General features: G+C 36.4%; 2 protein-coding genes and 1 long non-coding RNA gene across 17 annotated transcripts in view; 2 read left to right on the forward strand and 1 right to left on the reverse strand.

Moving 5' to 3' along the window:
- Positions 1–243: 243 nt before the first annotated feature.
- Positions 244–10563, forward strand: LOC135108550 (probable cytochrome P450 49a1). 6 transcript variants are annotated; one of them, XM_064019671.1, is made up of 11 exons: positions 244–948; positions 2533–2758; positions 2976–3216; positions 3783–3899; positions 4013–4089; positions 4341–4542; positions 5414–5576; positions 5684–5853; positions 5937–6015; positions 6466–6669; positions 7571–10563. In XM_064019671.1, exons 2-11 carry the CDS (start codon positions 2551–2553, stop codon positions 7679–7681), a joined length of 1572 nt encoding a protein of 523 aa, XP_063875741.1. In that variant the 5' UTR covers positions 244–948; positions 2533–2550; the 3' UTR covers positions 7682–10563. The 6 variants fall into 6 exon arrangements, with proteins under 6 accessions (XP_063875741.1, XP_063875739.1, XP_063875738.1 ...); XM_064019669.1 differs by having other exon boundaries at positions 2541–2758; XM_064019670.1 differs by having other exon boundaries at positions 245–948; positions 2548–2758.
- LOC135108552 (uncharacterized) lies at positions 6231–12554 on the reverse strand. 2 transcript variants are annotated; one of them, XR_010272340.1, is made up of 3 exons: positions 12274–12554; positions 6947–7080; positions 6231–6660 (listed from the first exon to the last, which is right to left on the reverse strand). It is a non-coding gene; the product is annotated as an uncharacterized LOC135108552 (long non-coding RNA). The 2 variants fall into 2 exon arrangements; XR_010272339.1 differs by having other exon boundaries at positions 6947–7106; positions 12274–12552.
- Positions 12555–13134: 580 nt separating this feature from the next.
- LOC135108551 (aminomethyltransferase, mitochondrial-like) overlaps positions 13135–16008 on the forward strand; it is a 29035-nt gene continuing 26161 nt past the window's right edge. For 3 of the 9 annotated variants that reach the window (XR_010272336.1, XR_010272337.1, XM_064019674.1), the window contains exon 1: positions 13576–13609. Coding sequence is in view for 2 of the 9 variants with exons in the window: in XM_064019674.1 (XP_063875744.1) it covers positions 13586–13609 (24 nt within the window). In the remaining 7 variants the exon portion in view is untranslated. The other 6 variants (XM_064019678.1, XM_064019677.1, XM_064019679.1 and 3 more) reach the window with 6 other exon arrangements.

Consider the following 16008-nt stretch of genomic DNA (forward strand, 5'->3'; position numbering starts at 1 on the left):
TCTCTCTCTCTCTCTCTCTCTCTCAAATATTTAGGTTTATTAGAAGTGAGTGGAGGTGGAAACAGGCTGTAGTGAGATGAAAAAAAAGTAAGAGGGGAGTGGAATTCTCTCAAGATTCAGCAGCTCTCTCTCTCTCTCTCTCTCTCTCTCTCTCTCTCTCTCTCTCTCTCTCTCTCTCTCCAATAATAATAATTGGTGCTTGAGGTCTCTTGTATAATCACTCGGCGTTAAATGGCTGGAGCTCAAACAAACTCTGTTGCAGGCACGAATCCAGTATTTTCTAATATCCTCGTCTTTTGGAAATCTAAAGTATCTAATTTCAGTGTTTGCAGTCTTCCTTTTATCATTATAACACCAATGCATTGAACAAGAACTTGGCATAATATAGGTCAAGCCTTAAGGACATAATTATGTACACATGAACGGCGCTATATTGACAGCAAGAGCGGGACAAGGTCAAAAAAGGGGGCTGGGCGCAGGTAAGGTCACGATGCTCCTGCCCCCAATGCGTGCTGGTAGACCCGTTTGACCTGGTAATACTACAATGAACTGTACGAAAGGAAAGCGTATGATTTGCGGTGGGGGAGGGGTGATGTCGAGGGGTCCATAGAAGTTCGAAGCCTTGGGGTCCCTGCTATGAGTTAATAAGGCACTGCCTATGAGGCTACTCTACACACAACATGCTGATGTGCTCCTACAGGACTGCTATATATACGCATTCGTAACAATATGTTAAGAGACGTTCTTCCTTTGACACAGCGAAATGGGGTTTAGTAATCTTTTATGTAATGTAATAAGTACAGAGGTTGGTGAACAATGGCACTTTTTACATCCTGATGGGAGCAGAGTGTTGTGAGAGTCATCACTGCATCAGCAGGTATCGCGTAGTGTTACAAGCTATAACTACGCATACAATTACTGGGTGATTAGAGTAATCTGGGGACTCTGGTAAGTATTGTTCATGATCTACTGGATCATAGTATTGTCACAATCTTTCCAGCACGAGGTGTAAATAGGGATCGTAGGTTAAGTTGGCATCTCACGCTCCTTAATAATAAATATAGTCAACGAGTAATCACATCACTTTAATTATCTCATTTGCATTTCGGAACTCACAAATCATCAATATGACAGCTCGACTTAATTCTTAATTCAAACCTGTGTATCTTACCCTAGGGGTGATTAACTGGTATTTATTTGTATTTTTTTTTCCGCGAATGCATTATTTTGGTAACATCTCGATAGGTTATCTGTCTGACGTCGGTGGTAATGCAACAAGATGAATTATTTACGCCCCCAGAAGAGCGAGGTTGAATTTCCTTATCCTGCAATGAGAAATGTGATTCGTGTGTATTTTTATTTATTTATTTATTTTATTTTATTATTTTTGTTAAATATACCCAAATATTTATTTGTGAACAAGATGTGCAAATGCAAACCTTTTCCTGCGTAAATGCTTGCGGTATTGGTCGTTGTTCTCTCTCTCTCTCTCTCTCTCTCTCTCTCTCTCTCTCTCTCTCTTAAAGATTCTACTTACACCTTCGTTATTTTCGCCTCGCCCTTGTTCTGCCCCCCCTCTCTGTTCTGTAAGTGCTTTCCTCCCTATTTTCACCTCACCTCTGTTCTGTCCACCTCCCTCTTCTGTAAGTGACTTCATCTGAGTTCTGGTCATCTCTGTGTTCTATATGTAAAATCTAATGTTAACCAGTATCTTTATCGTCATGCCTTTCAGTGGCAAATTTTCATTGGAACTCCGTTTGTTTTTTTTTGTTTTTTTTTTCTTCTCACTATTTACTGTTTCAAAAGAGGAGTGTTAGAACATCTCAAAAACTAAATTGGTAATTTTCTTTAATGCTGTTTCTTTCTGAGAAGCTTTTTTTTTTTCTGTGCCCTTGGCTAGGCTCCTCAACATGTAAAAAAAATAATAAATGAATAAATAATAAATAAATAAAAAGGAAGAAAAAAAAAAGCTTTATTATGCAAGTGAGTACGTTAGGAAATGCACTGACAAAGAATAAATTCAGAGTATAATTATATATAAGTCTTAGATCTTGTAATCTATGAGGATTTCATTTTATTTAGTCAGCACACCTGTCAGTTCATTGTGTAATGACAGAACAGACAAGGCCAGCCAAGTCTTATTTATCTCTTGAATAGTAAAGATGTTGGACTCTGTTGGTGTCCTTACCGATTTGACTCCCGGCAAAAGCTTGAACAGTAAAGGTCTCTGTTGGTGTCCTTATAGGTTTGATTCCCACTAAAAACATCTCACAGCCTGTTTATCCAAGTGTGCTAACTTGACACTTCTGAACTGCTCTGTACACATATATTTGATTAAGCCTTATTTATCTGCAGGGTTTAAGATCTGTCATAAAGAGACAATTTTTGTGGGATTCTGAACTGAGCTAGATGTGGGTTTTTTGCTGCCCAAACCCAACATTAACAAGCTGTGATAATATTCAGCCTAATTGTCATTATCCTTAAATATATCTCTTTATTTCTTGTAATGTATCATTACATATGATTGACAAGTTTTCAAGATTACAGGCCATGATGTATGTAATGCAGCACACCTGGAGGGCTGCATGCTGCCCAGTGCTCCCCATTTCTTGCTTGGCCGTTGCAAGAATGGGAGCACATCAAATGGCAGAAGCTGTACAGCACAAGAAAACTGTTCCCAAGTCAGTTAAAGAAATTCCAGGCCCTCCCACCTTCCCTGTGATTGGGTGCATACCAAGCTTATTTATCTCAGGAATGTGTGAGTATGAGTTAGATTTGTTTACCTGTTGCTATGAAAACATAAGTAATAGGTCATATTTATGAAAATTTGTAAATACATACTTTTTATTGTGTTCATTATGTGTGTATATATGTACTCAATATTCATGCATGTATAGATATTTTGTATTTATGAATTAATCTATACATGTATTGTGTATGCATATTTATTTGTCATAACTCTTCATTGTCTGAAGCCTATCCTATGAAGTTAATTCACAAGATGTTTGTGGACTTGGCAAAGAAGTATGGACCCATAGTGAGATTAGAGAACCCACAGTACTCACCTATGGTCATGGTGACTGACCCCAGCCACATAGAGGCAATGATCAGAGGAACCATGGACAACCCATTACGATATGGCTTCTTCTCACTCAAGAAAATCAGATATGAAGCAATAGACAACTACTTTGAGGGAAAAGCAGGTCTTCTAATTGAGTGAGCCTATTTATATATGGTTTTGTTACTTATATTGATTGATGAAATATTTTTTTTCAAGCACTTTTATCTTCTTTGAGGTATGATAGTCAAGCTTTGTAGATGTATTTCTTGTGATTCATTCCAAGAGCCTAACTTTTCATATACAGTATAATGGTTGACAGATTGTACCATCTTAACTGTTATTCCTAGTCCACATGGTCCTCATCATTGTTCCTATTATTCATTAAATAATTATTTGTGTCTGTGTTTAACATAAATGTACCTATTTATGCTTTAGTTGTATATAGGACCTAAGCTTGGCTCATGTGGTCATTGGTATTTATTAAGTTCTTGCCGTAACTGAGGCCTACTTTGCTTTTCATCATTTCATCCTTTAATACATTTCATATTTCTTTACCTTGCATGGGGAAAGCTATATTTGTTTGTGTTAGTCACGCATCTTCCTTTCCTCTGTTTTTCTTGTGTCTCTCCAGACATCCAAGTTTTCCTCTCCTCTTCTCTTATGTGTGTACCTATGTGTAATTTCAGTGTGAGTCAAATGTTTTTCATCCTCTATGGCACAGGAATGGGGAGGAGTGGTGGCGTGTGCGAAGTCGGGTCCAGACTCCTATGATGAGGCCTAAGAATGTGAGTTCTTATTTGCCTGAGGTGGATCAAGTCACCCTTACCTTTGTGGAAAGGTAAAAAAAATGAGATGTGTGGTTCAGCAATCTTCAGAAAAGTACTGGTGTAAATTGAGAATCAGTCTTTTGATATGTTGGACATATGAAGTAAGTCGTTATTTGTCTTTCAGGATGGCCTCACTTCAGAAGCAGCACGGTGAGATGCCCAAAGACTTTCAGACTGAGTTGTACAAGTGGGCTCTAGAGTGTAAGTTTTCTTAAAAGCCCTCAGAAATTGAAAAGGGTGGTGGCTTTCTATTCTGTTGAAGTAATTAATTATAAACACACAATATTATTTGTTATTATATATTAACACATGTTAATATGAATATTATTATGTATTAATATATGAATATTTTAATTTTAACATGAAGAAAACCTTGGTGTGAAAATTGCCTGAACAGACATTTCAACAGCTTCATTGCTGGCCATAACTCTAAACTTTTCCTGTGCCCTCAGGTGTGGGGCTGGTGGCTCTCAACCGTCGCCTTGGATGCCTGGTGTCTGATTTACAGGAAGACTCTGAACCCATGAAACTCATCAACCTGGTAAATGATCTCTTCAGTTGCTTGCATCTGAATGAGTTTGGTTTACACTTATGGCGCTTCTTTCCCACCAAAACCTACAGAACGCTGAGAGAAAAGCACAATGAGTTTTTAAGGTAAAGTGATAAAGTGTTTTCTCTTCTGAAATCATGTCAGACAAATCTCTACATTACATTGTCATACAGTTACAATATCTTTTTCCTCTTAGTTTCTCTGCCCCATTCCAAACACATCACATAATATCCTCATATCCATTTCTATTTTTTGGTAATATTTATTTTAATTTCCCATGTATCTATCAGCACTTCTCCTTTTGTAACTTCAGAGAGATCCTGTGTGATATCTTATTATGAAAATCTTTCTCTGGCCATTCTTGCATTGGAGCATACACTGAAAATGTAGGTGTAATTTTCCCTTCAGTCATCTTTATCTTCATACAGTCATTCCCTCTTACTGCCTGTGTTTCACTTCACCCATTCCTCCCTCACCAAGACTACCACTTCTACTCTCGTGCAATTTCTGTCACTCAATCAGAATTTGTACTTGTCTTCTCCATCTCACCTTCTCGATCTTCATACAGTCTTTCCATCTTACATTCCACCTAGGCTCCCACTCCTACTTTCCTTTCAGTTCTGCCACTCAATCAGAATTTATACTTCTCTTCTCCACCTCCATAAATCCTTGTACTGTGTACTGTACTTGCATTTAACCTACTGTACTGTACACATATCCTCTCTTCTTTCAAGCATCATTATAACCTCTGCTGTGTGCAGCTGTAAAGCTCATGTTCACTGTGGCTAACCTCTGTTCTTCTCCTTTAAACTCAGAGCGTCTTAGCATTCCTAACTACTAAAAGAATGATGGAGGTTGGGGCCATTTGATACTGATTGCCATGACTAATTTTTCATTTCTTTGGAAGAAAATACTATTAAGTAAACATACATAAGCACACACTGATACTGAAATTGTTCCATTGTTCTGTATTAGACTTGCAGACAGCAACATTCGTGAGACTGAAGCATTGCTGTTGGCTATGGGTACGGAGGATCAAGAAATCACCTTACTGGAGAGGTTGCTTATGGTGCCTGGTCTCACTCGCAAGGATGTTGTAACCTTCATCCTTGACATGCTATTTGCTGGCATAGACACAGTAAGGCTGAATCATATATTATTGCCATAAAATATAAGGGTTGAATGTAAAATAAAATACGACTGAGCTTTGAAAGTACATTTTTTTAAAACATGTATTCTTTGCAGACTTCCCACACCATGGCATTCACTTTGTACCTTCTGGCACGCAATCCTGAGGTGCAGGCAAAGCTGCAGCAGGAAGTGGACAGTGTGGTGGGTGAGCACAATGGGCCACTCACTGTGCACCATCTGGCTCAATTTTCTTATATGAAGGCAGTCATCAAGGAAGCATTCAGGTATGTGCATGAACAATATCCAGATTTACATATAGTATTTATTGGTGTATGTCTACTATTTATTGATTTCTCCTCATTTTCAGGGTCTTCCCTCTTGTGATTGGCACCACCCGCAGTCTAGACAAAGACCTAATCCTTGGTGATTACTTGATTCCTAAAGGTGTAAGTATATTGTTTTGTAGTCCATTCAGGTTCATAAAGGTTTATGAAATTAGATCTTTGAATTGCCTGCTTGTTTGTAAGAAAAATATTATATAGATTGTTCAGTAGATGAAGGTCAGATACCACATGACAGATTGCAGACCAAATTCAGCAGCTGGTAGTTTAAATCTTACCAATTTTGTTAAGTGAAATGGAAATCAAATGAAAAAAAAATGTTTTCTCATTCATGTTTTATTTTTTTTCAATAAGATTATAAACTTGTTAAAATATTGAAGAGGAACATCATTGTCACTCGTGGTTTTACAGAACACTGTATAGGATAGTTATGTAATTAATTTGACTTAGAATCAGTCATGTACTCGTATATACAAGTATTCAAGAGAGTGAAAAACAGAAATTTATGGTTGCATTGTTGTCTTACTTTCATGACTTGTGATGGGGACGGTACAGTGGGCTGTGTTTGGCATCAACATGTTGACAGGATGGGATGAAGCATACTTCCCAAGGGCTAAGGAATTTGTGCCTGAACGCTGGTTGAGACATAAGCCTCTAGGTCCCATTCACCCCTATGCTGTCCTGCCCTTCGGAGCTGGTACAAGAATGTGCATTGGCAGGCGCTTAGCTGAGCAGGAGATGCATGTCTTCCTTGCAAGGGTAAGGCACATTAAGCCAAAGTTGATATATGAAAAAAGAAGAAAACAGGATATTACAGTGAGCTAAGAGCATCTAGGAGGACCCTTAACTCTTCCACACTTATTTTTATACTAAACTACCTATGTAAAATATTCTTGTGGACTAGACAATACAAAATTTATTTTTTATTCTCCCTTTATTGTATATTTCCATGCAAACTACATTTTAATACTACTCTGAATGTTACCAAAATACAGCTATAGTAGTAAAAACCTTAAAAAAAACTGATTAACCATACCACTGATATGAGGGTGGTCATGGGATGGTAGAGGTGGCACTGACCATCAGACTGTCCCCAGGATGAACCTTTGGAAAGTTCTGTGTATGGGTTGATTCATGCACTCTTTATCCCCCTGGAGTTAAGAACCACACCTAGAAGTGATGTTTGTCAGATGAAACTGACAAATACCAAATGATCACCAGATGAGATGACTGGATATTGAATTCAAGAGATTTTTTTTTTTTTTATAATGGCAAAGGAAGTGGTTATAGTGTCAAGTAGAATTCTACATTTGACAAGCTGTAGACAAAAATATTAAACTTGTGGATGCATTGTGCAGATGAGAATTCACTTAGATCTTTATTTACTTTGTGTATGTTTGTCAGAATATCTGAAAATAAATGAAATCCCCATCTCTCTCTCTCTCTCTCTCTCTCTCTCTCTCTCTCTCTCTCTCTCTCTCTCTCTCTCTCTCTCTCTCTCTCTCTCTCTCTCTCTCTCTCTCTCTCTCTCTCTCTCTCTCTCTCTCTCTCTAATAATAATAACAATAATAATATCAAAAGCAATAGCTAGAGTTTAAAAGACAGACAAAAACCAAGATCACTAGTAGGCCATATCATTATGATATCTTTCTTTTCTCAGGTGATGCAGCGGTTCACTGTTGATTACAAGTATGAGGACATAGAAGGTCACACCAGCATGGTATTTGTTCCATCACAACCACTAAGATTCAATCTCACTGAGCGGTCCTGATCAGCTTATGTGTGGTATCAAGAGAGGACTGGGAGCTTTGATAAAACAAAATAAAGTTGATGTTGAGGACCAAAGAGTGGCCTGTGCAGGGTCACTATAATGCTTGAAACCTTAGAATCACAAAGGAGTGGAAGCAAGGAAGTAAGGAAAGGCAACACTACTGTCAGAAATATTATTCCAACAGGGAATTCAATAGTGATGAGTATTAGTTCAGTTCAAATGTAAAAATCCACCCTAATGAGTGGATGAACCAATAAGATCTGGATTGAGCAGATTCACATTCCTGGAGCAAACCATTATCAATCTGCCTGGTAAGTGGGGAGTTAGTCGCATTCAAGAAGGAGCTGGATATATATACGCTGCTCTCTCAGTCAAGTTAGACTCAAACTATCATTCAGTGTAGCTCAATGCTTCTCCTCTTCAACTCGGCTCACTACCACTTCTGGCAGACATTCCACACCAAACTCCAGCTGAGTACTCTGTTTAGTCACAGGCTTGTGCACTGATAGGTACTTAGCTTCCTGTGTGCCTGCCTAAACAAAGGTAATACTTTTAAGCTGGCACTGGCCTTTTTATGCCAGTTAGCCACACCAGTCTTTTGTTATAAGTATCCTAACTGACAACTGTTAAGTCATGCCCTCTTTATCTTGATATAATGAACTGCAGCAAGGTTCTGTTTTTACTGTCCTGTTTTCATTATTTTCACTGTTAGCTATGAAATTTATGTATCAGCAGTTAGCTAAAAGCTTAGTGATGACAGTCATAAAAAGGAAAACCAGAAAAATATAATGATAATATGGTAATTACAGTAGTGTGACACATATTTGTCTCTGCATGCATTGAGCCATTTTCTTAAAATCCTATGATTTTTTTTTAGAAAACTGTGAAGAGACACATACTTCCTTCTGTTTTTTCTCTGAATGCTACTTTACCCAGTATCTCAGTGTACTATTGTAAAAGGGATATACTGGGTCACAGCACACACACACACACACACACACACACACACACACACACACACACACACACACACACACACACACACACACACACATACACACACACACACACACACACACACACACACAAATTGAGTAGCATGACAAAAGGACAGAGCTGAAAGTGGTGTCACTGAATTATATCACTCACCTTAGCCACTGAAAATACTTTTTGAGATGGCAGTGATGGTTTGATAGATAACTTTCTATTGTTTACTTGATATTGTTATCATTATCAGAAGTTTAGCAAAAATTTAACTCTTCTACTTATGGTAACAAAGAATGTCATGCCATTAACAACTATCAGAATAACTTAGGGAAAAAAGACCTATCTACTTCAGCAGACTAAACTGAAATGGTGCTTCTTATACATATATATATTTAACTTGCTTGTTTGTGGATGGAGAATGTATTTGTTATGTCTTGCTGAATGATTGTAAAGTCACAGTGCATGTGCCACAATGGTGTCATGGTTATAGAGTCATGTTGACCATCACATTCACTTTTCCATCCCACTGTCATACTGACAATACCTTGCCTCTTGTGAACAACACCAACATTGCTGGTGTTCATTTAACTGCACCTTCCCATGCAGCTGTGTCACTGCATTCCAGCACAATAAATTGTGCAAATTAGCAAGACTCTTTTAAATTTATAGTTAACAATTTGGTGTTTATATACTGCTACTGATTTTTTATATCAACAAGATACAAATAGCTGTTTAGGCTATGTGTATAAGGAAATCTGTGGATGAAATGATTCACACGTACAAGCACAACAGAACTATACTACAAGTAACAGGAATAAACTTTGAGTACCTCTGCATAGCCTCACAGTTTTCCAACACTCCCTTTCATGTGCTGGTCCAAATATCTGGAATTCCATTCTTGAACATGAATTTAAAAAACAGTACAAAACTACATAATTTCTTGTTGAACTTATATTTAATTTTTCCCACTGTTTTCTTCCTTTTTTAGGGTTCAAATTATAAATAAGTTTTGTTAAATTAAAATTAGGCATATTTTATCATTAACTGGTATTTAATGTGTATATAAAATTATATGATTATTAATTACCATATATTTTATATTATGTATTGCTACTAATATATAGTATTTTATTTATTTTATTTATTTATTATTATTATTTTTTTTTTTTTTGCATGATTGCACTAAATGCTGCCCAAAAAGCATTGCTTCAAAATGGGCTACTTATGTTTACCTATACTGTTAAGTACCAAATGTGTTTTCTTTTGTTTTGTATAGGTATAATAAAGTGTTTTAAGTGTTACATTATATGTGATAGACAATGGTTTATAAAGTAGCCACACAAACAGAGGATGCAAGGCATGGGTATGACCATCCAATTATATGTGCCACTGCATTAGTGTGACATGTAATAAAAGAAGCATGGATTTTAGGATGAGGCACTTGCATTAGCTGTCCATTATAAAGTAGCAGTATGTGATTGATGTCAGGACAAGGCAGGCCTCCTGAGTGAGAGAACAGTTTGCTACTCCAGTAGATATATAGCTAGATTTTATTTCTTGACATGCTAGAAGAAAGGTGTAGGTGAAGATCTAAGAAGCCCATATTCTTAGGTTTCCTTAGTAATAATAATAATAATAATGATCTTATTTTTTTCAATTTTGAGGTTGTTGGCCTTGTCAGGGCTGGAATGATATTGATATGGACAAATAGACAGACAGATCTATTTTTCCTAGTTTTATTTGTACTTGGTGAATGTTGTTCTACAGTTCTTAGTTGCTGTTAAGGGTTTGTCTTGTAGTGTGAGGACTTAGTACGAGTATATTATGACTGCTGGTGTGTAGGCAACTGTACTGGATGATTTTAAAAATATTCTCTAATAAAAATCAAAAGAAAATAAGTTGTTTATATTTAACTTGCATCTTATAAGTAAGCTTTTAGGAAGATGATCCAACAGGAAAGTGGAATTATTTAAATCTTGAAATCTAAACAATATTTCAGAAAAGGAAATTGTATAAAACTAATGTTATTTTGTCTTGTAGATAAAATTACACTTTCTAAATTATCTCTACTGGAACAATTAATATTCTTTTAAAAATTCTAGTGTGAGCAATAACTAGCCATAACATGATGTGCCTTCTTGCATTCCTGGCCACATTAACTTAAGATGTCTCATTTGTCAGCCTTTTCCATTATCTCATGTGTCACTGTAAGTTCAAGGTACAGTTATCATTTAGCTGTGAAACAGAAATTGGTCCCTGCTTGCTTGTCACTACCCTTCTTTTCAGCATGAGAGCAGCAGGAGTCTGGATTAATAAAAAAAATTATAAAGATTGTGAATCATCCTTGAGGTATAGAAATTTGCTGGGGTTCAAGTGGGGTTGAAGCCACATTTTGCCTTTATCTTTATATTTCCAGGCAATTATTATCCTCTAGATCAGTGGTTCCCAAACTTTTTCAGGTTGTTTATACATGATCCTTATCCATGGCCCACCACCAAGCATAAACCATGACTTCAATGACTGTCAACAGTCCTACACTCATTAAGTCCATATAAAAACCACTCTAGCAAATCCTGTAATTTTACTAATTCCATTTGCTATTTTTTTCTTTTGTTAAGAATTAATGAAAAATTGTAGTTTGCCTTTGCTGAATTTTATATAATTATTGAAGTGGTACTAAAGAAGTGACATAATGCACATAAAAATATGTCTATACTTAAAGTAATCAATAAATGACATTATTGCAGAAAGCTGTTTCAACAATAAGCAAACAAAAAAATAAAATAAAACAAAATTCCACAGGATTAAAAGTGTATTAATCCCACGCAATATGATCTTATCTTTGAATCTGATAACTTTATAATTCTGAAGTGAAATCCGATCATGGGGAGTCATAATTAACCGCCACAACCATGGCCTTCAGTGGCCACACACCCATTTCCTCCCAGACTATTTGCTTCTGAACATTCATGCCAAGTTCATGTTTCCTTCACTTGTGATTCCATTCCACTCAGTGTGATGAATGATGTTGCAGATTATCAACAAACTTCTTGATTCATGGTTTTATTTCACTTAAAACACACAGTAGGTCATGCATGCTTCACTTCAAGTCTGTTGCAATATTTCATCTTAGTGTGGAGTAGTTGAGAGAATGCAGCCCCACAGGAATAAGTTGATGAAAATGGTAGGAGGTGTCGAAAACCCATTTATCTATGTAGTCTAGCCATTTGTACTGAACCTGTAATTTCCCTCCACTGGCTACCTACCTGCAAAACACCTTTGGTTTAATACATACATATCCTCAGATTATGGCCTGGCTACCTACTTGCAAAACACCTTTGGTTTAATATATACATATCCTCAGATTATGGCCCCCTACATTCTGCTATATGGGCCCCAGTTTGGGAACCACCACTCTAGATACTTTCACTTTGGAGGCATATCCTATACCAACACAAGGAGAAAGGTATGATGATTCACGAGCCATGACTGAAAAAATTATGTGATCAAAAGTAGCGAAAAATCATAAACTTAGCACAAATGAGTGGAAAGAAACCATTTTACACTATTTCACTTAATCCTTATTTTCGTGTATTTGTACTTACATTAAAGCTGCAAGATAAAATTTCACCAGGGAGACGATACTGGGCTCAGATTTTCATTATATAAATTTGTGTTGCCATGAAATTAAATAAAATGAGCTGTGTAAGATTGACTTTGGAGCATGTAGGCAAAGTAAGATGGCAACTTTTATAGGCCCTGAAGTTCACTCTAGTCTAACTTTGTGACTGTGGCTAAAATTTAGAAGTATTTTAGATGATGTTTTTCCTTCATACTCTTTATTTACGAAAAGTTTCCAGCTAGATTCTGAAGCATTTTTAGAAAGGATTTCCTCAATTTCTTCAGCTTCTAAGTACATGCTACATAATTTGTTACTGTTGACCACCAAACATGGGTGATATTGCTGACAGATTTAGGAACATTTGGGTACTGTTGTTTCTTACTATTTTTCTCGATTATTTAGGGGACTACTGACTGAACAGTAAATCATTATTGCTTAAGGTGTCATTATTAACCATATTTAAGAGCATTATTAAGCATTGTTAAGTATTGTTTTCGTGAATTGTTAACCATATTTTAAAAATATTTTAGATACCGTTCATTCCACTTGTCCTCATTTAGACTGCAAGAGGAATGTTCTTAAGGCTAGTGACCGACGTTTGACTGTACAAAAAAGCATTATTAACTTATCTGACATTATTAATCATATCCAAGAGGCTTTTAGGTAGAGTTCATTTCTCTTTTCTTAAATTATTTAAGGTAGGAGAGTAATGCAGTACTCATAACTATTCAACAATGACTGCTTATTATGTGACATTACGGATCAAAACATTTTAAACAGACATTTTTCTTTTCTGCAGTTAATTAAGTCACCGGAGTAATGCGATTTAATTAGGTGACAGAGTGTTGGCAGAACAGCAAATATTTATTAGTGTATCTGACATTACTGATAACAACATTTCATGTACTGTTATTCCCTCTTTCCCTTGGTTATTTAAGGCACGGGAGCAAAGTACCGAGAGACTGCGAGTGTTGGCTGAGCGGGACTGTGAGTGACCTTGTAGCTTGAGCCTCAATCAGCTGACCTCGTGTGTGTGTGTGTGTGTGTGTCTGTGTCTGTGTGTGGCCCTATCTAGCCCATGTTGTGAGTGCCTCCACGTGTCTGCATATACGTAGGGAACACAATACCTCTGAGGTACTCATTCTGAAAGCCCATTCACTCCTTTAACATGGGTGACTATTATTGCTACCTTGGTCTGCTTACTTGACTGGGAGCAAAGCTATTGTCGGTTTTTTCACGCACTGCCATGGTTTCTCAGGTGAATTCCCGTGCATCGTATAACACAGTGTGAAGGAATGGCCCGAAGTGATTGGGAGGAGGTGCTGTGTTGGGTTAGGCAATGCAGAGTACAGTGACCAGGAATGATATCTTGTTACCATGTCTGTGGCACCGTGTTGGGTTAAATTAACACCAAGTTTAACACCGACTAGGGTTCAGGTTTAGGTTGTCTGGCTGTGAAGGAAGAACGCTGTGTAGGAATGGTGTTTAGTGGTCAAATTAATTAGCAGTTTTTGAAGAACACTGAGCAAGAATGGTACAGTGTTACCATGTCCGGGACCGTGCTGGGTTCAGTTAGCACCAAGTAGAGTTCAGATTTAGATCAGCTGGCTGAGAGCATGGAGCACTGATTATGAATGGTGTTGTTCAGTGATCAGGCTAATCAGCTGTTTGTGAGAAACACTGAGCAGGAATAGTGCCTTGTTAGTATGTCTTTGGCGTTGTTGGGCTCCATAAGGGTAATTGTTGAGTCATTTCCCTGTCTTATTACTGATCTGTTCTCTTTCCACTCTATAGATACACCTAAAACATAAATATAAGGTGGGGAAAGAAATGTCCTCGTCCATAAGGAAGGATTGGGGAGGGAAGAATTGCTTAAGTAATGTTATGTTGGGTATTATTACATTAGATTAGTGTCCTTAAGGGAATGATCCGGGGGGCGAAGACCCTTGGTTAGATTAGGTAATGTTAGGTTAGGTTAGTTGCTGTATACTTATATAAAACATTACTTAACCTAACTGGGGCTTTAGCCCCTTTGGACACACCCCCCACCTTTAAGAATACTAACTTAGCATTATCTAACTAACCTAACATTACCTAACCTAATCTAACCAGGGGGCCTTCATCTCCCTGGATCCTCCCTTAGGGATGGGGGCACTTCTCCCACTCCTTATATTTATGTTTTTGGTATATCTAAAGGTATATGTGAAAGAATGAAAGAGAATAGATAAGGCCTGGAAAGGACTCTTGATTACCTGAGTAAGGACTGAATGAGGTTCAGGTTTATGTCAGCTGGTTGTGAGCAGGGAGCACTAAAAGCAGGAATGTTGTTCAGTTATCAGATCAGCAGACTGGCAGAGTACAATAATTAATAATGGTGTCTTGTTACAGTGTCTGAAGCAGAGGAATCAGGTTAGCTGGCTGTTAGTGAGGAACACTGAGCAGGAATGGTGTTTTGTTACCATGTTTGGAGCACTGTGTAGAGATTTAGGCTAACTGTCTGTTAGTGAGGAACACTGAATAAGAATGGTGCTTTTGGGTATTATAGAAATAATCTTAGTGTACTAATTTAGAGACATTGTCTATTTATCACCTTTGAAAAAATGTGATACTTTTTCAGATTATGAATGAATCTACAGTGAAATTAGAGAACAGAATTAATGTAAACTTTTTCACTTAATCTCATAGGTTAGGAGATTAATAATATAGAATGAGTACCTTCATACCATTCTTTATTCTTTATTTGAATCTCTGGCTCTGTTCCACTCTGCAGGGTCTTCAGTCTTGAACATAGAAATAGACATTTAGGTGTATATATATATATATATATATATATATATATATATATATATATATATATATATATATATATATATATATATATATATATATATATATATATATATATATCATAAATTTAAAATCACTAAAACTAGGTAAAAATAACCTTTCCAAATACTCTGCTAATATTATGCAATAATATATTGTGTGAAATTATCAAGTGTACTGATACAATACAATTAAAATAAAGAAAGCTTAGATTGGTTATTATATATATATATATATATATATATATATATATATATATATATATATATATATATATATATATATATATATATATATATATATATATATATATATATATATCCACTGTCACAGTATATACTGCTATATTTAGTAACTTATAGTACTGATATCTTACAAGTAAACACTTGGTCTATATATAATTACAATAAAGCAGACTGGAATTAGTGAAGTAATATTGTTGTATCTACACAAATCCACAAATCACATTTACAAAGCATAGTTCTCAGTGAACATCTTATCTTGGAGATCACAGCTGTTAGAGAACAGGAATGTTTTCAGTTTTGAATATATTAACATTTTCACTATTTTTCACTGATCTTGGTAGTTTATTGTACAATCTTGGTGCATAATTTTGGAATGCCCTAAGACCTATATCAGTATTGTATCTTGGTTTCTTAAGTCTAAACACATTCAAAGTATATCTGATAACAATGCCAGTGCCTAACTGAAATGCTTGAAGCAAATTTCTTAAGTATTCAGGCTTTCCAGTTTTCATGACCAGGTATGTCAAAACAAATTTTATATACAGTCCTAGCTTTTATAGACAGGCAATGCAGTTCATTAAACACAGGTGTAATCCTATCAAAAGGTGACACTTTCTTTATCAGTCTAGTTGCTTTATTCATGACAC

Source organism: Scylla paramamosain, chromosome 17 (genome assembly GCF_035594125.1).
Source record: "Scylla paramamosain isolate STU-SP2022 chromosome 17, ASM3559412v1, whole genome shotgun sequence".
Classification (NCBI taxonomy): Eukaryota; Metazoa; Arthropoda; class Malacostraca; order Decapoda; family Portunidae; genus Scylla; species Scylla paramamosain.